The sequence below is a fragment of the Anopheles maculipalpis genome, chromosome 3RL (assembly GCF_943734695.1).
Source record: "Anopheles maculipalpis chromosome 3RL, idAnoMacuDA_375_x, whole genome shotgun sequence".
Lineage (NCBI taxonomy): Eukaryota > Metazoa > Arthropoda > Insecta > Diptera > Culicidae > Anopheles > Anopheles maculipalpis.
The window spans coordinates 34,505,455-34,533,005 of record NC_064872.1 but is presented as its reverse complement, the minus strand read 5'-3'; the positions used below and the strand labels follow the sequence as shown (position 1 = coordinate 34,533,005).

The following is a 27,551-nucleotide window of genomic DNA, read 5'->3' as shown; positions in this document are numbered from 1 at the left end:
CTTGTGGTATTCTTACTATTCTATTAATAATTGTTTGCTACATCTACAGATAAGCTAGCTTTCTAATTTAAATCCTTCAAACTTCTGATTCAAACCTGCCTCGGAGAAAATCCACAACATGTTTTGATCTGCCTTAAGCCCAAGTCTTGCTTGCGGCGACTTGATTTTAAACATTACTGAACAGTCTAGTCGTAGTAGGAGGTTTGATCCTCGATCCTCAATTCAAATGCGACTTCTTGTGTCACATTACACAAACGCTGCAAACTTATTTAAACGTACTCAACAATGAACGACTGCCCCTCCGTTTCAATTACCACATCCTGCTCCAGTATGTCCAGCCCGTGCTTGTTCTTGTTGTGCTTCTTCAGCTCCCCATTCGTCTTGTACGCGTTGCCACAGATTTCGCATGAAAACTTGCGCACCGACGTGTGTGTCAGCATGTGCGCCTGCAGGTATCGTGGCCGCTTGAAGCTTTTATTACACGTCGGACAGTTGTAGTTCGTTTCCGAAGTGTGCATCTCCATGTGCTCCCGGTAGCTAAAACCACGCCGAAAACTGCGGCCACAAAGTTCACACTGAAACGGTTTTTCGCCCGTGTGCAGCTTCATGTGCACCTGGTACTGGTTCAGGAAGGCGAACGATTTGTCACAAATTTCACACTGATGTCCGGTCAGATGTTTGGAGCGTTTGTGTACATACATTGCGCCGTACGTTTTGGCGACATAGTTACAGTTCGGGTACGGACAGAGACTATCCTTCAAATTAGCCTGTCGTTTGCTGGTTCGTGTCGCTTCTTTAGATAGAAATTCTTCCAATTCTTTGCCGGTCAGATGTTTCTCCTTCTTGTGTGCATCGAGCTTCCTGCTGCCCTGGAACGTTTCACCACAATACTCACACCGACACTCCATGTCCCGGAAGTGTTTCTCCGTGTGGCGCTGCAGTTGATGACGGTCGTAAAAGCGTTTCTCGCAATATTTACAGCCGTGTGGCTTATCGCCAGTGTGTAGGCGCATATGCCGTTCCAACCGTGCCTTGTTGCCGAACGCTTTCCCACACGTGCTACATTTATACACTTCCGCCCGAAGTGCTGTATGGCGTTTCATATGATTCTGCCAACTTTTCTTGTGTGTAAACCCGCGGCCACATTCGTCACACACAAACAGATTGTTGCTGTGTGAGTGTTTGTGTCTATCGAGCTGCATTTTGCGCAGGAACCGTTTGCTGCAAATATCGCACCAGTACGGGAAGCAGTGTGACCGGAAGTGGTTGTGCAGCGAGGAGACGGTTTTGATCGGGCGTGGCGTTGCACCGTCCACCAAGCAAACGGTACATTCGTACGGTAACATCGTGCTGTGCATATCGAGATGTTGCTCCAACAGTTCTTCCGTTGATTCGGTTGTATCGCAAATGTAACACCGAAGCTTGTCAAACGTGTCGTCATTGGTTTCCTCCGTCGAACCATCTTCCGGATCAGTTTCTTCGTAAACTATCTGCTCTTCCTGGCCCGGATCATTGTCCGTATCGGTTGGGATGCTTTCTTCCACTGCCGTTTCCGGTGACGCTTGTTTCACTCTCGCCTCTCTACGACACTCGGACAGATATCGGGACTGTTGCGAAACCTTCCTTTTACGGGATTTTACCTCAATGTAAGAATCCGTTTCCTCCACCGACTGTAGCACGTCTATCTTCATCTCCACTACCTGCTGCCGCTTCTCCTTCATCGTTGAATCCATACTATCGATGTTGTAATCGAGGTACGAATCGTCGTTTTCCTCCTCCATCACGTAATGCTCCAACAGTGCATCATCATCCGGGTCTTCCTCCGTTTTAACGAGCTGTAGATTAAATTTCTCCTTATCCGTAGCCGTACTCGCATCGATCATCGTTGGCTGTACGATCGATGTGTTGGTCTGTTTGTTGCACATCTCCTTCGCTGGTTCCTGCTCCTGCCGGTCGAATAGCTTACCATGCCGGCCGATCAGTTCCTCCAACCGTTTGTCAACTGTTTCACTTCCTTCGGATTGATATTCCTGCAGCTTCTGCGCGACGGTCCCACTCCAATAGAAGCTACGCAGCCGTTCATCCTGCCTTTGGAACTCGTTCAGAAACCGGAACGCACAATCCAACTGACAAAAGCACCGCTGGCAGATACTGCGCGGATATCCTTCCTGCACCTCTATCTGGCGGCCGCACAGTTTGTACAGCATTTCCGGAATCATTACACCATCCACACGCTCCAGCAAGGGTTTCAAGTTGGGCGCTTTCAGCAAACATATTCGACAAAACTCATCGGAAGACACTGCAACGGAAGAAAAGGCGCGCGCGTGTGAAAGGAATTGGATAAGGTTTACAATATCGGTGGTATAGTAAGATATGCATCAACAATCAAACACCGTGCCCTACCTCCTGCGGGAAGCTTTACGTCAATTGGCTCTTTGCGTTCGGCTGATGATGACGCGCTCCTTGTACCGATACTGTGCTTCGATGCGTCCATTCTGTGTAGCGAGTGTGTGCCGTTTTATATGCGCTTTGCACACTGCTGTATCAAAATAATATTAAAAACACACAAGCCGAAGGAAAACACTATTTTTCATAATACATTCACAGCAAAAGACGCAACTTCTATCGATCTTGACGTTGACGATGGCGTCTGGCATTTGGGAAATGTCAACCTCCCATTGACAGTGTTGCCAGCGAGCGCATTTTGATCAATTTTGAATTTTTGCAACGAACATTTGAAAAACTCGTTAATTATTGCGCTTTCGGCACGTGTGCTTATATATTTCGTAACAACAGTTAAAATTAACTATCAGGATACTTGGACATAAGCAAAATTCTTAATATAATAGACAAAATTTGTGTGTACAGATAAAAACTAAATTCCAATTCGTCGTTCGTGTTTGAATTCTTAAAGAACTGTGCGGTGGTGAGACGAAAGCGACACCTGTCTTCACACAGCAATCACACACCGGGGTGTAAATCTCATCCGGGTCCGGAATAAAAGTCGAATAGACAAACTGAACCCCTGTAGATCTGTTAACGACACGTTCGTCGCGATGTACTGCGTTCGTCTGTCTACTGGTACTGTTCGGTACGATAACGCGAGGCCCCGTCCAGGGTCAGAATCTGTGGTCACCGTGCCCGAACGTGTTTACGAATGAGTTCTCGCCAGGCTCCAACCAGTGGGTTGGATACGTCCAGCTGCGGAGTATTAGCATTGGTCAGCTAGTCAAGTTGAACGTTGATCTGACGATCAGTATCACCGGAGCACAGGTTAATTACAAAGATTCTTGCTAACCACCGTCAAACAATCATTTTTTAGAAACAAACCGTTGCATAAACCGGTTCCAGATTCCAAAACAATCAAATTTTTCTGTGTCTCTTCCCTAATTTTATGATATCAGACCGACTCACTTCCACAGCCGCAATATGTAAGTCACGGGTTTCATCGGGCAGATGTTAAAACGTGTATATGTAAGGGTAAAAGTATGAATTCCTTCAGGCTTCATTGCTCATGGTGGTACGCTGTTAGAATGAAAATTTTTAAGTTGTAGGATGTTCTGGTCTAAGAAAAGAAAAGAAGATAAGAAATTTAAAAGGCATGGGTTTAGCCGGTTTTTCTTTCAATTTGATGAATGGCTTCGATCAAAAAAGTGAGAGAAAAACCAGTTTTAGGAGGCATGTCTAATTTGTTCGCGTCATCCACGCTGATGTGACATCAGTGGCGTATTTAGCCTCTCGAACTCGCTAAGCGGAATAGAAATTGAGAAATCCCAAGACTGGAAGCTCTAGCTTTTTGGCCTAGGGCAATCTGTGTTCGATTCGGAGTTTTTTTACAATCAATCTCATACGTTTAACACATTTTTATCATTTCAGAACAATGTTGGATCTATAACATTAGCAAAATCGAGCGAACAAACGTTGCGCAACATTGAAAACCGACTTCCAGTACAATATCGTATTAATATTTTGTTAAAAAACGTTATTCCGAACGTTATGGCAATTCGCTTGAATGGTCAAACGATCTGTACCAGGCAGAAAGTAACCGGGGAAAATACCATCAACCTCCAGCATGCCTTCCTAGCGCAGAAGCTACCCTTAGCGAACGGCAATGCAAATGGCAAAACCCTCAGCAACGTCCACTTCATACAATCCTAGTCGACAAAGACTCATGAAAGGCGCATTAGTTCTGAAGTTTTGCCAACCCTTGTGGTGCCAGTAGTGTCTGTAGTTACATCCCAGCCGGTAATTACAGAAAGACCTCAACCAGTGCAAAGTTTACCGCCTGAGCAACCCGTACGTTCATCAGAGGGCCAAAGATTAGCGGAAGAAGCCATGTAAGTTGAAGAAAGGAATTTTTACATGACCGAGAAGATAGATATTTTTGTTTTTTAATTACTAATTTTAGATGCAGAAAACCGTCTCAGTACTTTAATCTGCTATCGATCAACGGAACTCGAACACAAAAGGGGCAGTTCCCGTGGGCAGCAACGCTCTTCGAGATAAGCACTTCCAGCATACCAAACTACATCTGTGGCAGTACAATCATTAGAACAACGCTTCTGGTGACGGCTGCTCACTGCATGTTCGTAAAGCGCGATGTTGAGCGCAAACCGAACGATTTTTTGACCGTGTCGGGCATGTACAACATCGACAACTTCTTGGATGCTGATTTGCAAGAACGCAAAGTAACGAAAATCTATCTACACGAAGAATACTACTACGATGATACGGGACTGGCAGATTCAGACATTGCCGTACTAAAGATCGACCGGCCGATTGTCTATGATGATATCGTACGTCCTATCTGTCTGTGGTCGGAAAGTAACGAAGAAAGAAACTTTTCCAATTCCAACTTGCATTTCATTTTGCAGCAAAATTCATTTCTCCTTCCGATGAGGAAAATATTCCGATCTCGTTTGTATAGGGCAAGCGCAGCATCAATTTTAGCACCAAAAATTGATTTCGAGTAACAAGAGAACATACTAGTGCAGGAAGAAAAATTTAAAGCACGATACCAGTTACCTCATCGATGCTCTCCTGTTAGTATTAGTCGCACCCAGCAACCAATTAGCGCAAAACGAGGTAAATTTCGATGCAGCAAATTTTGATCTCAATTAGCAGGAGAGCATACCAGGCTAGGAGTAGCAAATCTAAGATTAAAAAGGGGTCAGAAAATAATTTTCTTTCTGTAATAAAAATATATGTTTGTTGTTTCTTTGAAAATTTTATACAAAGATCTTCCAAACAAATCCGAAACAGATTCTAAACATAACTTAACTGTACGAATACTTGTTTTTGGACAATAAAACAAAAACTGAAAGAGATCGCTAAAATTGATGTTCTAATAAGTGGTCGAGAAAAATTAAACACATTCTAAAAAAAATTTTGTACAAGTTTTACACTCACTTTAACAATGTTTTAGAGTACACGCAAATTACCTCCATGTAACAAAACCAAACGAACCACCAACGGAAGATATTTTTCTCGGCAAATGTAATGATTTTAAACAATCGTTCAAAAGTACAGGCAGCTTAAGCTGACCTTTGTTAAACTTATTTTTTTTATCATTTGTTTATAACGTCTAAGTCTCCTTGCCTAGCAGTTTTCACAGTCTAGATACGCTTTTTATCTTAATCAGAACAATGATAGAACCACATATGCCCGTGTAAGGTAAAATTTAAGGCGGAAATGCATTTCTGAAATTTGTAATTAGTCAACATATACATATAGTGTAACAGGTTGGCTGATAAGTCCCCGGTCTAACAAAGAAAAACACATTTTTTTGTCAAAATTCGTTTTTATTATTCAACATAGTTCCCTTCAAGACCGATACAACGATTATAACGACCTTCCAATTTTTTGATACCATTTTGGTAGTACTCCTTCGGTTTTGCCTCAAAATAGGCCTCAGTTTCGGCGACCACCTCTTCATTGCAGCCAATTTTTTTCCCTGCGAGCAGCCTTTTAAGGTCTGAGAACAAGAAAAAGTCGCTGGGGGCCAGATCTGGAGAATACGGTGGGTGGAGAAGCAATTCAAAGCCCAATTCATGAATTTTTGCCATCGTTCTCAATGACTTGTGGCACGGTGCGTTGTCTTGGTGGAACAACACTTTTTTCTTCTTCGTTCTTTTTTCGTTCGTCAAGCAACCAAAAGTTGCTTGACAAAAGACGCTCTGTCTCACAAACTAATTGACATACAGACGTAAAATTTTGACACGAATCATTTGAAGGTTGGTGCTATATAAAAATAATATGCATTTAATACTAGCGGCGCATTATATGTGTCAGACCGGGGACTTATCAGCCAACCTGTTAGACTGTATAGCAAAGAACCGTCATCTTGGAGTTAAATAAATAAGAATAAAATAGATCAATGATAGCAACATTCGGACACTTACCGAACTAAAATTCAATGTGATGGAGGTGCTGCTCCGATTTCCACTCCCCTTCCAGGCCACCGAAAGGCTAAGTCCGCCACTGATATGCAGTAGAACAGGATCGGCGGCACAATACAACCATTGTCTCTTCTCATTCACCCATGGTTAATATATTCTATAATATATTCTTCCTTGGTCACCTCATCGATACCGAAGCCCACAATTGGCTGCTCAACGACGATAGATTCTTCCACCGTTTCGATTACCTCACCGTAGGTTCCGTCTAGCTCAATATCCCCGCTGGCCAATATATCCTCATTCATCAGCACAATCTCTCCGGCCCCATCCTCTTCTTGCGTAACCGTATCTTCTTCCTGCTCCACTTGCTGCTTATGTTTATCTTTCCGGTGTCGATTTAAATCGCTCTTATACTTAAACGACACAAAATAACAATCCTCACACCGGTACGGCCGTACGTTGCTGTGAGACATCCGATGGCTGACCAAATTGCGACGCCGTACAAACTTTTTGTCACAAACATCACACTCAAACCGGCGCACATTGGCGTGCGAATCCATGTGCTCTCGGTAGCTTTGCGAGCTAAGAAACGATTTGCTGCACTGTTCACATTTAAATGGATGGTCCACCGAGTGGTAGATACGCCGATGTCGTCTCATCTCACAATCGCGCGCAAAACGTTTACCACACACATCACACGGATGGGCCATTTCGTGCCGTAAGCGATGCAGATAGTACGCTTGATACGTTCGAGCCACGTGCTTACAGCCAACGTACAAACAGGGCCGTGGTCGCATTTTGTGCGTAGTGGTTCGCGTTTCGTGCGTTTCGTGTGATGTTAGATGCTGTCGCAACAAGGCCTTGCTGAAGAACGCTTTTCCACACTGTATACACTGGTGGCCACGTTCATTATTGTGGCGCGCTATGTGGGTCGCTAGTTGCCCGGAATGGGAAAATGTTTTCGGACAGAGATGGCATGCGTACGGCCGTTCGCCTGTATGTACTCGTTCGTGACGCTCTAGCCGGGCTCGTGTGCCAAAAACGCGATCACAGTACTGACATTTAAACGTTCCCATCTGTTCGTGATAGTGAATTCGCATGTGGTAGCGGAACGAAGATCGATAACGCATCGTAACGCCACATATGTCACACGTGTATCCTTCGGGATTATCAAACAGTTCGTGCCGGTAGCGAATGTGTGCGTAAATTGATGAATGCTTCCGATATCGCTGTGGACAGTGAGGACACTTGAGTGGGTACGAATGCATCCGATAATGGCGCTGTAACATTGCCAGCGAGGTTATGGGCGAAACATTCGCTTCTTCGCCCTGTTCATCGGTCATTCGGGAGCATTCGGGGCACGTGTGGGGTAGCATGTTCACATGCTCCACCAGATGGTCTCGCTGTGCTTCCTCTGTTTCCAGTACGGCATTGCAGATGTAACATTTGCAAGGGTCAATGGGAGTTACGATCACATCGGTTGGATTTGCAGCAGCAATTGTCTGTCGAAGCAAACGTCGGTTGTGCAGCGTTCGCTTTGGTGGACGTACTGTTCGTCTTTTGGAACTAGTTGCTGGTTTCGATGGACAATCACAAGCAACCACCGTCCAGTCGGCTGGAGGTTCCACAGTTTTGTACAATGTAGCAGCAGTTGTTTCGGCCTCACGAATGTTCGGTGCGTCATCCTTGCCATCAATCACGATTCTTTCCGCTAGCAAGCCATTTCCGTGCTCTTCGATCATACGGTCCGTATAGTTCTCCTTCGTAACAGCGATTTGAGTTTGATACTCAAACAATTTCGACAACAGTTTGCCCTCCTGCTGGAAGTGTCTCAACCGATGCTCGTTGCGTACAAACTCTTCCTGTACGTGGTACGCATAGTCAAGCTTCGTCACACACCGTGGACAGACACCGTCCGGCAAGTTGGGCGTTTGTTCCAACCTAAATGCGCCCAATAATCGCTCAAGCATACTTGCGATTGTGGTTTCTTTTAATGCGGCATCGAACGGTAGCAGAAACGGATGTTCTCGTATACACAGCCGACAGAATCGCCGTACTATGACTTTCTGTGATGGTGTGGGGTAGGACTCCATAGGGCAGAATGTATTGTGGGCGTCTAAAAATTAAACTAGCACGATTAATTAACAAACGAATAAAACTCATTGCTGATATTAGCGTAAAATTTTACCCTCCGGTTGAGCTTGCATCTTGTTTTAAAAAGTATACAAGCAATTAACTGTCACTCCGGTAAGCTGTCGTTCGAAAACGAACAAGATGTATAGCGAATTCCAAAAAAAAAAAACCATAGAGTATGGAGACCAGGTTGATTCATAGACTGCTTTTTTATATTTCCCAATTTAAATGCCCTACGAGTGTACAGCTCAATAAAAAAAAAGATTTATTTTCACACTTCCTATCATAATCCCAAAATGTTATTTCCCGTGAGTACCTGGCATTTTACATTGAGACTACCTGGTCTACATGCCCTTTGGAAAAAAAACAGACAACAAGAGCACACCTCAGGTAACAACCGTGTGTGCGTGGTTTGCGAGAATCTACCAGACCAAAACAAATTCTTTCGATTACGATTACGATCTCCGTGCTGTACTAGTTTGTGGTTCGCGTTTGGAGGTGAAATTGTAAAGTACGAAATCATCAGCATGTCGGAAGCAACGAACGAAATACCGCTTGACCGCAAGCTGACGGAAATTTTCGACGAAGGATACAGCGCAATGAACCGCTTGGATGAAAACAAAACCATCCCTTCGAATGCACCCGAATTTCAGGTGAGCTTCAACAGCTGAGTGATTCTCTAGCTCTCTCCCGGCACTTGGCTTATCCCTGCCTGATCCGTTTTTAGGCAGCAGTAAAGAAAGCAATTGGCCTTTTCGAAGATGCTACACGGCTCGTGAGCCTGGTGGGGATGTTCAGCACCAACGAATCGTACGAAGAAGTTCCAACGGAAAATCTACGCTACTTTTTGCTACCCTACTTCCTTGGCAGCATGACACTGCGGCTGTGCAACGTGAACCGGTCGGAAGTGGTGGAAGTGGCTGAAGTTTATTTTAAGTAAATTTCTTTTACCTTTATCCAATAGTTAACACATTTATAAACGAACTTTAACATATTTTTCGCCTGAAGGGATTTTCTATCGCGTTGTGAAAATTACCGACTGTACGAAACGCCAGACCGAGACAGTGATGCAGCACTTGCCGAACTGGCCCTAGTGCCTGGTGTAGCATCGAGCGATAAAATACGCGAACTACAACAAATGGGAGCGCAGCGCAATGAAAAGATTCGTAAATTTCAAGAAAAGAAAGAACTGGATGAAAAGATTAAACAGTTGCGGTATGTGGTCGAACAATCGGAGGCAAAAATTGACGATGAAACGAAGCGTGAGTTTTTCCTATCGCTGCTTAAATCGGCCATCATCGAGTCGCAGGATGAGCTGGAAAGTATTGACCGGGAAAAGCAGATGCTTCTGTTTGTAGCGTCCGCAAAACAGAGGAACGAAGAAGGGGACGAGCTTGGGGAAGGTGCTATGAGTCACGCCACGAAAAAGCGTCCAGTAAAGCCACTGAAACCCATCATCATTACGCGTGATGCGGTACAGAAAGCAGTATACGGCATAGGCTATCCTAGTCTGCCAACGATGACGGTAGCGGAATTTTACGAACAACGCGTAGCGGAAGGAATTTTTCCCGATCCGGAAAAGATGAAGGAAGTGAACAAAAACTCGCTAATGAACAAGGTGCACATGGACAATGCAGCCGAACAGGATCGGGAAGATGAGGAGCAGGAGAAGTTGGTCGAGCGCGATGATGAGGAATATTTGGCGCGTCAGCGGGCAAAGGATGAGTTTAAGGACGAGCATCGGCGCGGTGAAGGAAACCGGTACAATCGTAGCTAAATCGTATGAAATGTACATTTATTTTTAACTCATTTGTTTTTACAAAATGGGTATACAACCATCGCTATCGAATAAAGAGCAAAGAGAAGCAATCGAATTCAACCCACGGAGTCGTGTATGTATTATCTACATGGGCCACGGCGTGGCCATTGTCCCGGCCAAGTTTACATTTTCGGTCTCTGTATACTTAGGCTGAAGTAACTACTCAGTCGTACAATCTGCTATGGGATTTGACAGATTTTGGTCGTGCAGCTAAACTTGCAATCATATAGTGTAGAGATTAATGGCAAAGGTTGTGAGTGGGACAGAAATTCCCTGTTAATCTGTTGTTGGAAGAATCAACAATTCTGCCTGCCAACTTCATCCTCGAACACACTGTATAATATCTAATATTTTGTTGTTTTACATTGCAATTATCTTTAAATTTCGATTTCTTTTGAATCCTCCACAAACTCAACCACATACTCCCGCACCACGTTCAAATCGCCCGCATTCCACTCGGTACGTATAATGTTATCTTTCACCTTAGGCCACTCCTCCTCTTCCTCCTCCGTTTGCATCTCCTCGTCAAGCTTCACCTCCTGTATCAATGAATCGTCCGCACTGAGTTCGGCCAGTGACGATTCGTCCATATTATCCTCCTTCGGTTCCTTTGATGCTTCTTCCGTACCGGTATCACTTGTCCGCTGGTACGGTTTTCTCGGTTTACCCGAATGCATCAAATTTATGTGCTTGCGAACGTACTTTGGCGATACAAAGCGTTGTCCACATTCCTCACAAATGCATGGCTTATTGTGTCGAAGTCGGTGCTGAGTCATAATCGTACTGGAAACGCTGGTAAAAGTACATCCAACCGTTTTGCAACGATACAGGCGCGAACCGTCCGATTGAAGTGTGTAAATATTTCGATCACCCTTGGGCGGCATTACGGACGCATAGTCACCATGATAGTTCCGCTGATGCTTCTCAAGCGATGATTTGGTGTTGAACGTTTGGGGACATTCGCTACATTTGTGACACCGCTCACCGGTATGGAGGCGCAAATGGTCAAGCAGATTGCACCGCCTACTAAATCGTCTCGGACAGTAAGTGCATTTGTGATTTCGTTCCCCAGTGTGTACCATAATGTGACGCCTGAGCAGTGCATTCGAACCGAACGTTCGGCCACACGTTTCACATTTGAACCGTTCCGCAACGACCTGCTTGTGGCGGCGGACGTGCTCCTGGAAGGGTCGTCGTGTATAGTAGCGCTTCCCACACCATTCGCACGTTAGTCCTTCCTTGGAGTGTTCGTGATAGTTCCACGTGTGGTGATGAAGCAGATACACCGACGAGAATCGTCGGTAACAGTGTTCACATTTGAACGGCATCGTATGCATCATCAGGTGACTGTTTAGCTGGATAACGCTTCGCAGCACAATGTATTTCACGCCCGGTGGCTGTTCCTCTTTTACCGGTGAATCTTCCGGCGGTGGATCGGCGATGCATTCCGTGCATTCGTACGGCAACATGTGAATGTGATGCCGGAAATGATCATCACGCTGCTCGATCGTGTCATGCTTCGTGTCGCAGATGAAGCATGTTGTGGTGGAAAACTGATTGTGTCTTACCTTTTTCTCTTCCTTCACTTCCGGCTGCGAGTCGGAGGGCGATTGTTTCGCCCGTTTGCGCCCCGCCGCATGCGGGTACTTGCGCCTGAAGGGTCGGGCCGGTTGAAGTTCAGCCAATTTTTGTGGCGTAATCGGATTAAGACTGTAGCTCCAATCTTCCTCATCGATCGATGTTCCTGTGCTGGATGAATCCCAATCATTGGAAAAGTCGTTGAAATTTAAATCCTCTGCCGTCGGTGGCGGTGCAGATTTCTCTACATCCACAACATCTCCTGGTGCTTCCATTTCATTTTCCACCTTGGGTTCATCCTTGATGATCAACTGCTCGGATTTTATGTTTGGGAGTAATACCTTCCGCTTGGTGCTTACCATTTTTGCGATGATTTTTTCGCTTGCCTTTAACTCGTTTGCTGGCGTGCTGGATGGCGTTTGCTTTGCCTGGCCAACTTTCGACTTCGACACGTTGGTCGGCACCCGTTGCTCCAGCGGAAACTGTTCATAGTACTTGATGATCTGCTTCTGGACAACCAACTTCAGCAGCAGTTCGGTTTGCGATATAAACTCCTCGCGGATGCTGTACGCCAATGTCAGCTTGCTCACACACTGTTCACACATAAACCTTGGAAACGCATCGTTATGTTCATGCTGCAAAGAGAAAAAAGCGCAAAACATGTTGCCATTAAACGTAAAACGCAAGCACATGCAGCTTCGTGCGCCACTTACCTCAAACGTGGTGAGCTGAATGAACATATCCAGCAGCGTAGTCTTCTTTATCTCTGCATCGATCGGGATCAATGCGCCCTTGCTGTATTGTAGACATATTCGACAAAACAGGTCACGATACAGAAGCAGCTTTTTGCTGCTGTTTATGTCTGCAAAACAATCAAAACACGGCAAAGTTTTACTACCATCTCTCTCTGTCTATCTCTCGACGGGTCAAAACTTACCAGTGCATTCGACGGACATGTTTAAGTATCGTTTTGTCGGGGTAGGGAATTTTATATTTTGATTATAGGCGTCACTGTTTTCTGCTTTGCTGTACCTTGTGGTGCGCTTTGACTTTCCTGCGTCATTACATCATGGCTTGACAGTGAATTTAGGCAGGGATCGGACGCCATTTTGTCAAGGTTGATAGAGCAGTACGCGTTCGTTTCGGAGACAAGAACATGTACAACACCTGCCACAAAAGAAGGGCTGAAGCTCAAGTTACACGTGTGCGCAAATATAGCTGGAACTTTATATTAAAAAAAATATTTGAAATGAACGCTAAGTTTTTTTTAAACAATTTTTTGTGGGAGATTCCAAAAAATCTTCCCAATTTAGCGGAATTTTAAAAGTCAAATGAACTTTGAATAAACTTTAGAACTATTTTATTCATCAAAAATTGCTGAGCAAACTCAATAACCTGCCAAATTATCGACCCAAACCAAATAGGACGAATGTTCGCAAAGGGTTCGCGAATATTTCGGTATTTCAGTAAAAACATATTTAAATGTATCCAAAACTCGTTCTAGTCGAGTAAACATTGAACTTTATTTTAAAAAGTAGTTAAAAGAATTTTTATTTTACGACTTTTTCGAAATAATTCTTGTTTTGCTAACCTGTCGAAATTTCAATTATCTTTCATGTTATTAAATTAGAAACTGCATTTTTCAGCGGTTTATTTTTTATGTATCCCAATTGTCAAATAATTTCACTTGCCATGACCTTTCGTTCATGTACGCTACCCGTATCTACTTGGGAAAAATGCTTCGTTCGACTGTCTGTGGAAAATTTGCTGGCACCTTGGGTACAAATCTCGGTGAGTCATGACGTGTTTTTCTCGTTGCTCCGGTGATCTCTGGTTCTTCAACACTTTTTCTTGATTCACAAAGTAGAGAAGGAAAAAGGATAGGATCGATAATCGTCCTTACGCGAAGAGAGTGCGTTTTTGTCGTAATCCGGCCAGCGGAGAGGATTATTTTGTTTGGAATAGCGCGCTGAAAACGGAGGGTAAATTTTGCTTTCAGCACTCATCGTATAGGGGGACACAATTGGAACGACGGTGTCCGCCATCTTGTCGAAACGCAAAGGAAAAAGAGAATAAAGCAATCGTCGTCGAGGACTGTTGCTGGGGGCTGATATCGATTCCAAAGTAAAGCAAAAAAAAAAGGAAGCAACAAATCGCCATTGACTCTGGCATACGGTTGTTTTATGTGCATTGAAACGCTCGATAACGAAAGGACATTATTTCGAGAGAAATTCATAATAGCAAATATATAATTGTTGCCCATATAGAGAGATAGAGTGGTTACCTTCTATGTTGGCCGATGGCGAAGGTTGCCTACACGTACACGAGGACAAGGCCATTGTAATACGTGCGAGAGCGTTAAAATGAAAATAGTGCGTACATACGGGACCGAGCATATATGCACGTAGTTATTTTCAACGTAATCAATCATAATTTGCTGGCATCACCTGCGCGTGCCACACCATCTTCATCAACCGTTCCCGCAACAAAACCCATAAGTGAGTAGGATAAGTTAGGTTTGCGACCAAGTTTGTTAAAAGTGAAAGTTTAGTACGAATACAAAGTTGTAGACGGCGTTAGGATGTAATCTGGAAGGTTGAAATTGATGGTGAAATGTTACTACGCATTATCTCCATAGATGTTGGGCAATGAGCCACGCGTCACCCCATTCGGTAGCGCTAGCGGAAACGCCCCTTTAAATTGCTACCCTTCAACGCGAATGTCATCATGTGCTTGCCGTCATCGTGCGCCCCTTCAGAAACGTACATTCATTTAGTTTCATAAAAAGACGCAAGATGGCGCTGTGGCAACAGTGCTTCCACTTTGTTCGTTTCAATTTGAACATCGTCGATTGTGTGTTGAAGAACCAGAGTGAATCAAAGTGTTATTTTTTGTTGAAATACTTGCAACAGTGAATATTAACGATCGTTTTTTATGCTATTTTTACAGCAATTACATGTATATGAAAAAGAAACATTACTAGTGCGATCATACATGCATATGAGGAATGTGACCTAAAAGAGCGTACATTTCAAATTAACGGATGCATACACAACAGTAGGTGATTTTAGATGAATAATAAAAGGAAGTTATATTTTTGCTCTTGCTAAAATACAAAAACGATCCGATTAGAAAGTTTTGATAGTAAGAAAAAAATAATCCACTACAACAATCAACCGACCACGGCTTCAAGATGGTGAGTAAAAATTGATTAATTTACCCAGGACAGTGTAGTGTGTTCGTATGTGAACAGAGCGCATTTTCTAAACATTTGCTCTTTCGTACCATTTGTAACAGCCGCGCATCGATCCGATGAAACTGTTGGTGTGCCTGAGCGTGCTGCTCGCACCAAACGGAGGCATACGAAACGCCGGAGAAGTAAGACGATTAGCCAAGTAAGTGTTAATATCAGCAATAGTGGAAAGTTTTCTGTACGATAGTGTGTGTTTACCTTTTTTTGTAATGATTTGTATGTTTCCTCCCTTTGTGCAGTTTAATGGCCAAGTTTTCGAAAAAATTGGTCTCCAAAGCCATTTACATACAAATACTGAAGTGTACCGAAACGGAGCTGCTGGGCCAATTCATGCATACGGGCGGCTGGTCACTAGTGCACACGTGGCTGGCTGATGGAATCGGAACGAAAAATTGGCCCCTTATCCAGGAGCTGATGGAGTTGCTGCTCTGCTGTCCGGTGGATGTGGAAAGGCTTAAAATAAACAGTACGCCTCGACTGGTCAAATCCTTGTCCACCGATTGTGCTCACGAAAGTAAGTGATGTCACTATGTTTGCATAGATTTTAATTTATCATAGTGTCTGTATGTGTTTGTTTGCCAAAACGAAATATCTCAAATGAACGTAATCGTGTTTGTGGTGTGTGATTGGAGAAAAACGACCATAGCAAAAAATTGGGATGGTATTTATATGTATTTTCACTTCTGTTTTTGCATTCTATTTGAACACAGGTGTGAAAGTATTGGCAACGAAGCTGGTCGAACAGTGGTTGTATATAGTGAAAGCACCGAAACAATCCTCCCCGATGGTTCCTTTGACACAATCGGAACTGCCATCGATAACCGGTCTGCCAGTCGATGGAAAGCAGTATCACGCGGAAGGAATTCAAAATGCTTCCAAGCAGCAGCAGCACGTGGTCGAACCGGTTAACGGAATGGTGGGTAATCATAACAGTCAGCACAACGGCTATGGAGACCAGCATACCGTAAACAATGGCGAGGTGGAAGAAATGGAGAACCCGACCGAGACCAGGGATAGTGTCGATACGGGTAAAAAAACATTCCAAGCGGCTGTTGGGGGGGATGTTCAGCAAACGGCGAAGAAAACGTCACTCGTGTTGAAGATTACAACCAAAAACGGAAAGCAAGTTGTGGCAAAGGTGATTAAATCGAGCAGAAATATTGAACGTGATGTACCGGGCACGAACAAGTTGACTGGCTATTTCCACGGGGAGGATAATGCTGAGGGTGAGGAGGAGGATGATGGTGAGGGTGAAGATCAGGAGGAGGTATTGGTAAACATCGAATCGGGCAAATCTAGCGACGAACCAACGTTTGCCGTCAGAGCCGGCAAGGATGAGCCGATTGTTTCGGATACGAAAAAATCAGTAGATGTACAGAATGGGATAGATACTAGTAGTAGTAGTAACAAGGAAAGAAATACGTCGTCATCGTCGTCGAAAGAGAAGGATCGACACCATCACTCGCATCGTGATCATCGGGACAGGGAGAAGGATCGGAAGGGTAGCAGTAGTCGATCATCCTCTTCCAAGTCATCCGGCAGCAGCAGCAGCAGCAGTAAACACAAATCTTCAAGTAGTAGTAGTAGTAGCAGAAGCGTTAGCTCGAGCTCTAGTCGCAGTAAAGATAAAGACCGCCACGGTAGCAGCAGCAGTAGCAGTAGCAAACACAAAAGCTCCTCGTCTTCGACGTCCAAGTCAAATGGTAACAGCAGTAGCTCCAAGAGCAGCAGCAGTAGCGATAAACATCGAGACTCCAAAGACAGATCCAGCCACTCGACAAGTGGTGGCAGCAGCAGCGGATCATCTCGAGATTCGAAGAACCAATCGCAATCTCTCTCTCCCCCCAAACTATCGCGTAAGGACTCGCGTGAAGATGCAGCTGGTGGTGGCTCGAACGATAGTGGTTCAGAAACGAGCACTACGAACACTAGCGCCAGCAATTGTACAAAGTCTAGCAAATCTGCCATCATTCCTAGCAAGAAAGCTTCGATCTCGATCGAAGTCCGAAATCCGGAAAATCGACCCAAGACTGTAAAAACCTACAACTCTCAGTTTCGCTCGCACGGTCTGATTGAGGAAGCACCTCCGCCACCATCGCGGAAAGGCTTGAAGAAACCGTCATCGTCTACTTCTCCAGCAGCAACCTCGTCAGCTAATACCTCCTCCACCACTGCAATCGGATCAACCGCGATCGGTACGCTAAAGCGCAGCTCACCTACACCGATATCCGGTCGGGACGCAACGTTAGCGGCGGGAGCACCATCAGCAGAGAAAAAGCCGAAGGAAGACCCAGTGGAGCGACCCGGATCGATCAAGCTCATACCACCGAAACGTCAACGTAAGTGTAACTCCACATTGACCCTTATTAATTGGAGGTCCCGGTTTTTTTTGGTTTTGCCTTTCTTTACAGCTGCGCGGATGGCTCTAAGATGCCTGTGGATCTGGTGGTGGGTGCCGCTCTGGGTAGGTGGTGGCGTGCTGGCCGGATGCTTGCGAGTGAGTTGTACAATGAGAAAAAATCCACGAGCTCGCGCTGTGTGGTGGTCCGCAATTTTGGGGGAGAGTCCGCCGCAACATGAAATGCTGATGCGCCCCAACTACTGCCACTACTCCGGTATAGACCGACTGGAGATGGTGTGTGTGTGTGCATCTCCAGTGCAGGATTATCACGATCAATAATACAAATCTACGGCTACGGATTTATTTGGTAATGGGGGTTTGTGTGTTCGTCTATGCACAAGTTTCTCTCTTCTCTCTCTCTCTCTCTCTCCCAAAAAAAGTCAGTTCCCAGCAATAACGTTCCCATGTGGATTTTTTTAACAGGTTTTATAATTTTGGGTTTATTTTTTGATATTATATACTTTTTTGTCCACGTCCTTGTCATCCTGAAAAAAAAAATGTGTTAAAAAAAACTCGTACTCGTTCCCCTAACTCTTCCAAGCGGACCCTATGACTGACTGGAAAATGTATAAGTTTGTTGTAGAGTTGCTGGTCTAGGGTTGGGTAGAGAGACGAGAAAGTTCAATATCGCCGTCAGATAAATACTATTAATGCAGTAGTAGAGGTTCACTGACCGAAGCGATAGTAGCGCTGATCTTTACAAGGCAGGACCGGGTATCGAATCCCGTCCGGACTGCGCCTCCCTATACGCAAGACTGACTATCAAACTATACAGGTATATATAATAAAGTCAAGGAAAGCCCGTTTTGGCAGGCTTTAATACCTCTCGAGGTTGTATAGCCATAGACGAAGACCAAGTAGAGAAGATGAAACGAGATGCTTGTTTTATCCGAATTTTGGAGATTCGGTCTACTTCATACGCAGGACTGTTTATCCAGCTACGGGTAATCAAAGACATGGAAGCCAGAGCACTCTCGAGGTTGTACTGTCATATAAGAAAATAGTATAAAATTCCCATCCGGGCCAACAAGATGGTGTATAAAATTCCACGACGAGTAGGTTGGTTTTGGTAGAAATGCTTTTGTATTCAACGATTCATTTGTATTGTTGAATTTTTGACTTGGTACAAAGGCATACTATATTGTTTCGAGCTTCCATAAATTATGGCCTCTACATCTTTTCGATGTGGTGTTCTAACGTGTTGCTTCTTTCTTCAAAAAAATCAATGGTTGTGCTTATGTCATATAAATCTTAGCTCTTTGTGGTATTCTATATTGTCCATTGCGTTACCATTGCCTCCAGTCACCGTAAATTTAATGAAATAATGTACTAGCAATCTCTTACACACCGACTGGTGTATAAGATCGATGCTATTTATTCTTGCGATAGTGAAAAAGGAAAAAATATATATAATTATATGTACACAGTGATACGTGCGTCTAGCGAGCACAATAAATATTTCCCCCCACAATGATCAAACCTGAGATATTCCTTGCCATCCATTAAATGCTTAAATAACCCTTAATCTATATATATATGTTCGAAAACATGAATATTGTATTACAACAGAACAATGTACCCCGTGCATATGTTCTACGTAGTCAAGTCACATTTAACATAGCTAGAAATTGAACCACCACAACAGGAGATTGTATCCTTCGGAGCTAATTCTTTACCCGTCCTGTAATGTTAGGTACGAAGAGTTTTATTTTTGTATGTGCTCTACTAGGCAATGATTCCTTGCAGAGCTTTATGCGGATCACGGTAGAAATGTGGAGTGAATGCAATCCGCAATTGTCTTTTTCGTATGCAACACGAATTATCCGATTACGGGTAAAATTCAAGTTAAGAAGGACGGACCTCTCGAGGTTGTAGTGCCAAAGATGAGGTAGAAGAACTGGGTATGGAAACCCCATGACTCATGATCGTAGGGTAATGGAAACAATATCTTTTTTTGATACCCGGTAACGGAATTTGTGTTGGTCAACTAATTGAAAATGAGATAAGGACACAGCAATTGTGGTGAAAGATGTCAATCGTTTTTTTTTTGTTGGTCTTTCTTTTAACTAAGAATTGGTTGATGGGTCAGTTGTTTTACTTGCCTCACGATATGCATAAATGCAAGGCGAATTAAGTTTTAAAATAGATTGCCTTGAATTGCGCTTGCTCAGTCGCGAGATGGTATCGTTGTCGCGTGTACATTAATATTCCATCGCTCCGTCTTTTCGAACCTAGAACCACCGAAGAGTGTGCATACGTTCGTTAGACCCTACTATGTATGCTTTCATGGGGTTCAAATTTTAAAAGCTACATGCCGTGAAGTGCTTTTGCGTTTTGTGTAATTGTTTAAACGAATATGTTGGCTGTTCCCTCAAGGCCATACTAAGCTCAGTAGAGCGCATGCTTGCAATAGTGTATAGCGCAAATTTTTTTATGCAAAATTTACTGCCGTACGATTTATTTTTTTTAGAGAATCGGCGCTTAAATCTGGGACATTAATTAGTACAATCATTTCATACTTCTTTACTATCGTGTGAATTTTAAGGAACTATTCGGCGCTCAATAATTAATAATAGACGTGCATTTTGTTAAGCAAATTAGGTGGTGAATCTTTTTAGCTAGAAGCACGCAAGAGTGTTGTTCAAAAATACAAGAACTTTCTTTTGATCAATATGGTCAGAACGTCCCTCATTGAATAAAAGAGGATTTTTTTAGAATAACCACCGCAATCCCATGTTTCCATGCTGTATGAAGAAGCCTAAAATTTGAGTACTTGAAAAGACTTAGATAACGTGGTTCAATAGACTTTATTGCTAGACCTTGCGGAGTCGTTATCGAAATACATTACGAACGAATGTATTAGGACAAGACACAGACTAGACGTTACGATATTTTAGGTCAAGAACATATTTTAATGCAAATCAAAGTAAAAGATTTTGGAATACTGCCAATAGAATCGTATCACTCGGAAGACTTACTAGACACGAAGGTGTGAGTAATTAAGAAATGTTAAATACTTATGGCTTTTGAATGAAGGGCTATTGTGCTCTTAAAAGAGTCAAAATCTTGCGAGGGTCCACGTGCTTTTCCAGCTCCTCGTGGACACATTTATTTCGCGCCTTTGTTATAGGCTCGTTAAGATTGAGGTCACTTCTGTCTCGATCTAGTGGAGGATGCGCTTTATGCGTTCGTGACTCATAATTTCACATCGTTGTGAAATGAATTCAAATGTGGAATGAATTCGACCATTTTTTTTTCAGCAATTGTTTCGATTACTATCGTCAAAGCAAACAAACCAACTTGGATGTCTTTGTTTCGTTAAGGAAGCAATTGATTTCTCCTATAATTTTGTTTTATTAATTATAACGCTCCAAATGGGGAAAAGATCATTATGTACATTAGATTTACACTAGATTCTTTACTTTCTTTACATAATTCTTTATCTACAGCCAGCACAGTATCACCACCACCATCCAGAACCGGCCAAACGACAATTTTATATTATTTGATTGCTTAATATGTTGCTGTGTATATATATGATACATGTATATTTAAAGCAATAAAGTTTTATCGTCACCGTCACCGGAAATGCTTCGATAACTGATCTTTTTCTTTTGTTTCCAATTCTCTTATCCCGTCATTTTACTTTTAGATGCTTTGGTTGAGTCTGATATGTTCATGGATGCGCTGTCCGCAACGCTGCGTAAGGACGTTAAGAAGCGTAAGAGGCGTACGAGTGGCTCGGAGAGCAGTAATACCAGCACAACAACGGTGGTGGCTAGCAGTAGCAGCAGCAAGCCTGGCGAAGTGACTGCCGGTAGTAAACCATCTGCGGATACTGGAACGACCGCTAAAACACCTGGCAGTCCTACAAAAGCGGATGATTCTGCAACGGAAGTGAACACTCCAACTACTCCTACCTCACCGAAAGTTCCTACGATTGCACCAATGTCTTTCTATCGGGACACGCTTGCTGAGCAGGAGGAGGAAAATGGAGCCGAACCAGTGTCAACCGACGAAGTAAAGAACGAGGACGATAAGATTGAAAGCAATGATGCGGAAGGAAAGAAAATAAAAACGGAAGAAACTGAGGAAGATGATGATGAGGAGCCAATAGTGAAGAAGCCCAAGCGAGTCAAGTGTGAACTTAACGAGGATGATGAGGACGAAAATGGTAGTCCCACCTCCACGGAGAAGAAGACCACGACATTGAAAAAGAAGGAATCTTCCGAAGCTGGTGATGCGGATGAAAAGACTGAGCTGATTGATGCGGTTATGAGCGAGGTGGAGAAAAAGATTGCCGAAGAGGCCGAGGGTGAAAAGAAAGATGGCTCCGTGGAGAAGGATGATGAAACACCGGTTGATGGTAAAAAACCACCCGGTCCGGGCTGTGGTCCTGATGGGCCACCGGGTGTGCTCGTGATCCACCGACGGAAGGGTCCGAAGAAGCAGTTGCGCTGGCGTGTGGCCGAAGAATTGGAAGAAGTCCGTTACTTCGAGTTAGACGTAACGGAACGCTGCAATGTGACGAAATCGTTCACGGACATGAAGCAGATGGAACGTGTGGATGAGCGGCAAAAGTTTATGCTTTCTCGTAAGGTTGGCTCGGAAGATGTTATGGTGGAAAGGACCGCGTGGCGTCCGCTGTTAGTGGTAGACAATGTTCCACCCTCACCCGATGGTAGTCAAAGTCTCGAGCGCAACATTCAGCGGCAGCGTGAGCGTGGGTGTTTGCAGGCCCTTTACTTCAACAAGCACATGATACCCGACTCACCGTCCGAACCGGATCCGGCCGATATGTACCAGACAGCCGATCCGGTGCACATTCCGCTGGAGGACGTTACCGGCAATCCGGATTCGGTGAACGATTTCACCAGTGTGCCATGGCCGGATCCGCGGTCGACACCTCCACACGAATCGGGAGGCTTCAACTCACCATTCTTTCCCTCCGATTTACCCCCGGCGGCCGGATTTGGTCCGGGCGGTTTTCCACCACCATTTGCACCGAGTGCTGCTGCTACAATTGGACCCGGACCGTGGAATATGGGTCCACCAGGTGGTGCTGCTGGAGTTGTTCGATCTGGTGGTGGAGTACTTCCGCCGGGTATGTTTCCGCTTAATCAACCACCACCAGGTATGGGTGGTGGTGGGAGTCCAAACATGCTTAACCTACCAATGAGCATGCAACCGAATGTGCCTCCGCCGGGCATGTTTCCGGGTGCGGCCGGGAACTTTAACGCACCACCGCCCGAATTAAGTCTTATGGCGGGTGGCGGTGGTCCTGACATGGGAGGTAGACGCGGACCCGGTCAGGGGGGAGTCGATTTCCGCAATGGTCCACCACCACAGCAACAACAGTGGGTAACGGGCAATCGGTCATTTGGCGGTGGCAATAATCCATCCCGCGGTGGTAATGCTGGGGGTGGAGGTTTTGGAAACCGTGGGGGAGGTGGCGGCGGTAACTGGAACAATCGCAACAACAATGGCGGCAACAATGGAAACCGAAACGGTGGCGGAGGCGATCGTGGCCGAATGGGTGACGATGGTCGAGGCAACTTCCGGGGCCACTGGTTACAGAACAACCGTGGCCACAACCGAGGCGGAGGGGGACGGAAGTGGTAGCACAGAAAAAAGGAGGACGAGGACATTTATTGGGATAGCGATGGTGACGACAGTCCGGATGAGCGGATGGATCTATCCTAAAGAAGAAGAGGAGAGGAAATTGGTAAAACAATTTTACCGCGGCGCCCCCCTCTGGTTCAATTCGATCTCTCGCACCTATATTGTTTTGTAGATGTTTCGCGGAATGATTTTATTTGCGCTGGTTAACTTGTTTTATGAAACTTTAATTTTAATGTGCCGTATATTGATAATAGTAGCAGTAAGTGATAGTAGCAGTAAAAGTAGTAGTAAGAGATAGTAGTAAGTAGTAATAGCAGCAAAAATGGAAGTCTAATTCCAAATAGTGTTTTTGCGCCACTCTCCAATTAGTGGTCGTGTGATGGAATAAACCCACATGAAAGTGTAAATAATTTGAAATCAAAAGAAAAAACACAAAGTAAGCAAGCATTGTGTTGTTCGTTAAGTGTTAAGAAGGAAAATTGCTAGCGTTGCTTCTCGAAAGCAAAGCATTTAAATTTAGTTAAACAGACTATTAAATGTAAATAATTACAGCATGATCACGTAACCTTTTATTTTTTGTTGCGCTCAACGTCGATATTGTGAAAGGATTCAAATAAATGCATCCCCTAGGAGAAAGCGATTTCAAGTCGCTTTGTGACAAAAGTACATGAAAAAGTGGTAGTTTTCACATTCACACTTATACAGAATAACCATGATGATCATATAATCTAATAATGCTGTATTTTCGAAGCATCTTAATTTTACTTCGTTAGCTACTGCAATACAGAACATAGGGCAGGCTTAATTAGGATAAGGGTGGTCCCAAGTATGCCTTAGAATTACGATTTACAGGTACTAAGCAATGCTTAAATTTAATTAAAAATGATATATTGTGAATTAATGTATTGTGCACACTCTGCACACAGTAATGTCTTGTAACTTATTTTGAATACGAGTGAATAAATGTGCATAGTAAAATTAATTGGTCGTTTTTATTCGCTTTATTAAAAAAAATATTTTTTTTTATTCATAGGGGACGGCCAGGCCGTATTGCTAAAAAAAATAGTTTAACAAACTGCTTAAAAATTAAGCTGATAGTTGAAATTTTGCATTTCAACATTTCAGCAGCAGCACCCTCCATGTAATAACGAACAATTCGAAACGGACCAAAGAAAAGACACATGTTCCAAAACCTCAACACCCAATGTGTCTGTTCTTAGTATTTCTCGTGTGTTACAGTTCTTCCATTTTTCTTTGCTTCCGGCCCTGTAAAACTGCACCGTTGGTCGAAAAGTGGGCACACATATGGACAAAACTTTTCAAAAACAATCACAGTGCGATTTCTCGCTAAAGGACAAAATATGCTGCACAATGACAGGGCAAACAGCGGCAGCATCAATTGGTCGATCATCATTGCTGTCAGTTAATTGATTGTTTGGTGTCATGATGGTCGGTTGTGTTGCCGCTTTCAAGAAAAACGCTTTCGGAGGAAAGAAAAAACAGCCAAGTCACGGTAAGAGTTTACGGTTTTTCGGGCTATTTGTTGCGTGCGTGCGTGCGTGAGGCGGAAGTGTAATTACGGTTTCGGATGGTTCGCGTATAACAAAGAAGAAAAGGTTGTGTTTGGTGATTGCGTTTCCGGACGAAGGATGCTGTCCTTTCGTTGATTGTGTGTGCTGTTCCGTTGTGCTAAAATCCGCTGGAGCGCTTCATTGTGAGTGAGAGCTGATTTAACAGCTGATTTATTGTGTTGATCTGATATTGGTTATCTGATTTTGTTGGCTTCTGATGCTCACAAGAAGGAAGTGTTAAGTACAGAGCGAAGTGAAATCTATCTTCCTCTTTAGTGTGCCGAATTGTTTCTATGCGTGCGCGCGCGTATGTGTGTGCATTTACATCGAAATTCATACTACAAAAGAAAGAAAGGTGAGTGAAAATTGTAAGCTTGATTTTACGGAAGATTCCACAAGTATTGCAAGTTGCATCGATCAAAACGGAACCTACACGACAAAGCGTTTCCTCTTCCATGATGGGGGTCCAGTGCAGGTACATGTCCAGAAAGTGCGTTTCCCTTCGCCGAGTGACACAGAAAGAAAGTAATACAAATGCGAAGGGAAACTGGAATAGAAAAAAAGGGTTGCTATGTTGCTTCGAAGCGTGCGTGTGTATGTGTGTGTTTGTTACTGATGGTTACTGTGGTCACAAGCCTATTAAAGGTGAAAGGGAGAGAGAGAGAGAGAAACGAGTCTGATGTACGACGATCGTTTGATGCAGCTTCTAGTTTAGTTTGTTGGAGAAGATGGAAAAGGGATTGATCGTTCGCTGTGTTGGTCCTCCCTAGGTGGGTGCCCTAGTATGGAGGAGGGTATCGGGCATGTATCGTAGAACTGGTTTCCCGTAATCATCATTGACTCGCACCACGGTAAAGGTACAGCTTCAGTGTGACCAATCAAACACCCAACATACATTGTCTGCGGCTAATGCTCTTGTTCTCGCGAAAATGTAATTTGTATTATTATACAAACACCCATTCAACTACTTGAGCACATCGCGACACACCTGCCCCCAGGTTCTGTTGCGTCTGTGTATTAGTTGTCACTTTTTTGGGGGTGCGCTTGGGTGTATAATATCCAGCAATAATAACCCCATTGTGCGTAGAACAACTCCGCTTTAAACTGAATGTTCCCCACGCCCGCCGGAAGGACGGTATAGGTGGCTGTGTGCGTGCATGGAACATAAATGCAAGCGAGTGTGTTGGTGAAGTAGTAAAAGGCATATAGAGAAAGGGCGGTCAACAAGTACAGTAAAAGGGACAAGGTGCACAAACGGGTGAGTCCAGAAGACAACAGCGAAAAGAGAGAAAAAAAACGCTTCGTTTGAATGAAGTTGACTCCGCTTGCCTGTGTTATGTGCTGGTTTCTTTGGAGGAGATCGTTTTGCTCTCAGCTCCAGAGGCTTCATACCTTTCCAGATGATTTGTTCCGTTCCCTGCGGAGGGAAGCGCGATGTGGTTCACACCAGAATACACCGTGACACATACCACGATGGTCTTCCGCTATTCCACAAGACTGAAGCATCGACCTGTCTCTGTGTGGTTGCGTTGTCTTGTGCATTTTTTTTTTGCCTGAGCCCACTGGCATGACGATATGACTGGCCAACTTTGATCGTATGCTGTCTCCCATGTTAACTGCTGTTGCTTTTCCTCCATTCATTGTGAATATGTGTTTGTGTATACTTGGTGTCGATCTGATGCTTGGGTGATTCACCACTTAAGCCTACACCACACTCTGCGGGAGATATTTGTGTATTATTTTTTTGGTTTTGCTTGTTGCCCAAAAACCCTTTAGGGTTCGTGTTTGTTCGGCAGAGTGGGATGCGTGTATGTGGAGATGTGATCATGATCATGAGCCCTAAACATTAAGTCTATTCGAAGGGTGTGTGGTATTCTCTCTTGCCGATGGAATTTCTTAATAACAGTATGATCGAACCTGATTCGTTCTTCATACGTGGGATACGAAGTGTAGCAGGTAATACACAATTTGTTGGATTTATGTTTGTTCACACGGCAGGACCGGAATTTGAATCCCATACAGACCGTTCCTCATAGTGTAAAGACTGGATTGACTACCATCCAACTTATGTGGGCTAGTCCAGTAAGACATAAGAATGGAAATGCCAATATAGTCGAGGAACTTCAATTGAAAATTTCGAAGACTGGTCTTTTAATTGTTTTTAGTTTTTCAAGATTTATTCTCGAAGAGAGAAAACGAAAACTTGTATCAAGATATGAAATTAAGTCCACCCTACTGTGTCATGTGAAAAAATGCTACAAAATCTGACGATTAAAACCCAGACTATGGTGGTGTAAAACTTAGACCCAGGTGTCAGAGCATTCATCCCGAAAGATTCTCATCTCAAAAGATGGAAAACATCCTGTAAAAGACGGGAAAATCAACTGTTTTCTCAAAGAGATTTCCAAGTAACAGCACCAGTGATCGCTAGAATGTGTGGACTTTTATCGCAGGAGGACTCGCCTATTCAATCACTCAAGAGCTCAGACGGTGTGTGTAACTGATCTTCATGGGTGCTGCAAGAGAGTGCTGACAACTTCGAACATTTATTTATGAAACAACCATGTCCACGTTCAAAACTAATTGCCGATGGAGTCGCTAGAGAATGAGTGGTGTAAATTTTGTACAACATATCCTTGATGAACGATTTAAGTGAGTCCATTGAAGGAGGAGCTGAAGGAGCTAAACTTTCATGGCACAACGATTATTAATATAACAGGAGCACTTTTCACTTGGTTATGTTCTATTCTGGATCGCCCATGAAGGTAATTACGTT

The 27,551-nt window shown here is 43.9% G+C and overlaps 5 protein-coding genes and 1 pseudogene across 5 annotated transcripts in view; 3 read left to right on the top strand and 3 right to left on the bottom strand.

Annotated features, from left to right (window-relative positions):
- The window catches only part of LOC126564894 (immunoglobulin-binding protein 1), a 526,173-nt gene extending 515,832 nt beyond the window's left edge, over positions 1–10,341 (top strand). The window contains exons 2-4 of the mRNA XM_050222019.1: positions 9,044–9,184; positions 9,259–9,467; positions 9,540–10,341. Coding sequence (XP_050077976.1) covers positions 9,059–9,184; positions 9,259–9,467; positions 9,540–10,308 — 1,104 coding nt within the window. The 5' untranslated portion in view covers positions 9,044–9,058 and the 3' untranslated portion in view covers positions 10,309–10,341. The remainder of the gene's footprint in view (positions 1–9,043; positions 9,185–9,258; positions 9,468–9,539) is intronic.
- On the bottom strand, positions 270–2,494 carry LOC126560579 (zinc finger protein 431-like). The gene is made up of 2 exons (XM_050216537.1): positions 2,404–2,494; positions 270–2,299 (listed from the first exon to the last, which is right to left on the bottom strand). Exons 1-2 carry the CDS (start codon positions 2,492–2,494, stop codon positions 270–272), a joined length of 2,121 nt encoding a protein of 706 aa, XP_050072494.1.
- On the top strand, positions 2,644–4,927 carry LOC126560578 (serine protease gd-like; annotated as a pseudogene).
- On the bottom strand, positions 6,527–8,605 carry LOC126560577 (zinc finger protein 761-like). The gene is made up of 2 exons (XM_050216536.1): positions 8,587–8,605; positions 6,527–8,514 (listed from the first exon to the last, which is right to left on the bottom strand). Exons 1-2 carry the CDS (start codon positions 8,603–8,605, stop codon positions 6,536–6,538), a joined length of 1,998 nt encoding a protein of 665 aa, XP_050072493.1. The 3' UTR covers positions 6,527–6,535.
- A 386-nt stretch (positions 10,342–10,727) lies between the features above and the next one.
- LOC126560576 (zinc finger protein 724-like) lies at positions 10,728–12,806 on the bottom strand. The gene is made up of 2 exons (XM_050216535.1): positions 12,642–12,806; positions 10,728–12,563 (listed from the first exon to the last, which is right to left on the bottom strand). Exons 1-2 carry the CDS (start codon positions 12,666–12,668, stop codon positions 10,728–10,730), a joined length of 1,863 nt encoding a protein of 620 aa, XP_050072492.1. The 5' UTR covers positions 12,669–12,806.
- Positions 12,807–15,083: 2,277 nt separating this feature from the next.
- On the top strand, positions 15,084–23,242 carry LOC126563869 (serine/threonine-protein phosphatase 1 regulatory subunit 10). The gene is made up of 5 exons (XM_050220649.1): positions 15,084–15,124; positions 15,226–15,323; positions 15,421–15,695; positions 15,892–17,520; positions 21,235–23,242. Exons 1-5 carry the CDS (start codon positions 15,122–15,124, stop codon positions 23,202–23,204), a joined length of 3,975 nt encoding a protein of 1,324 aa, XP_050076606.1. The 5' UTR covers positions 15,084–15,121; the 3' UTR covers positions 23,205–23,242.
- Positions 23,243–27,551: the final 4,309 nt, after the last annotated feature.

Coding starts and splice junctions, on each gene's coding strand:
- LOC126560576 (XM_050216535.1), bottom strand. CDS start 12,668: ATGTTCATTCAGCTCACCACGTTTGAG. Junction 12,564..12,641: donor TTCAGCTCACCACGTTTGAG/GTAAGTGGCGCA, acceptor TTCTCTTTGCAG/CATGAACATAACGATGCGTT.
- LOC126560579 (XM_050216537.1), bottom strand. CDS start 2,494: ATGGACGCATCGAAGCACAGTATCGGTACAAGGAGCGCGTCATCATCA. Junction 2,300..2,403: donor CGTAAAGCTTCCCGCAGGAG/GTAGGGCACGGT, acceptor CTTCCGTTGCAG/TGTCTTCCGATGAGTTTTGT.
- LOC126563869 (XM_050220649.1), top strand. Junction 15,324..15,420: donor GAAGTAAGACGATTAGCCAA/GTAAGTGTTAAT, acceptor CCCTTTGTGCAG/TTTAATGGCCAAGTTTTCGA. Junction 15,696..15,891: donor CACCGATTGTGCTCACGAAA/GTAAGTGATGTC, acceptor ATTTGAACACAG/GTGTGAAAGTATTGGCAACG.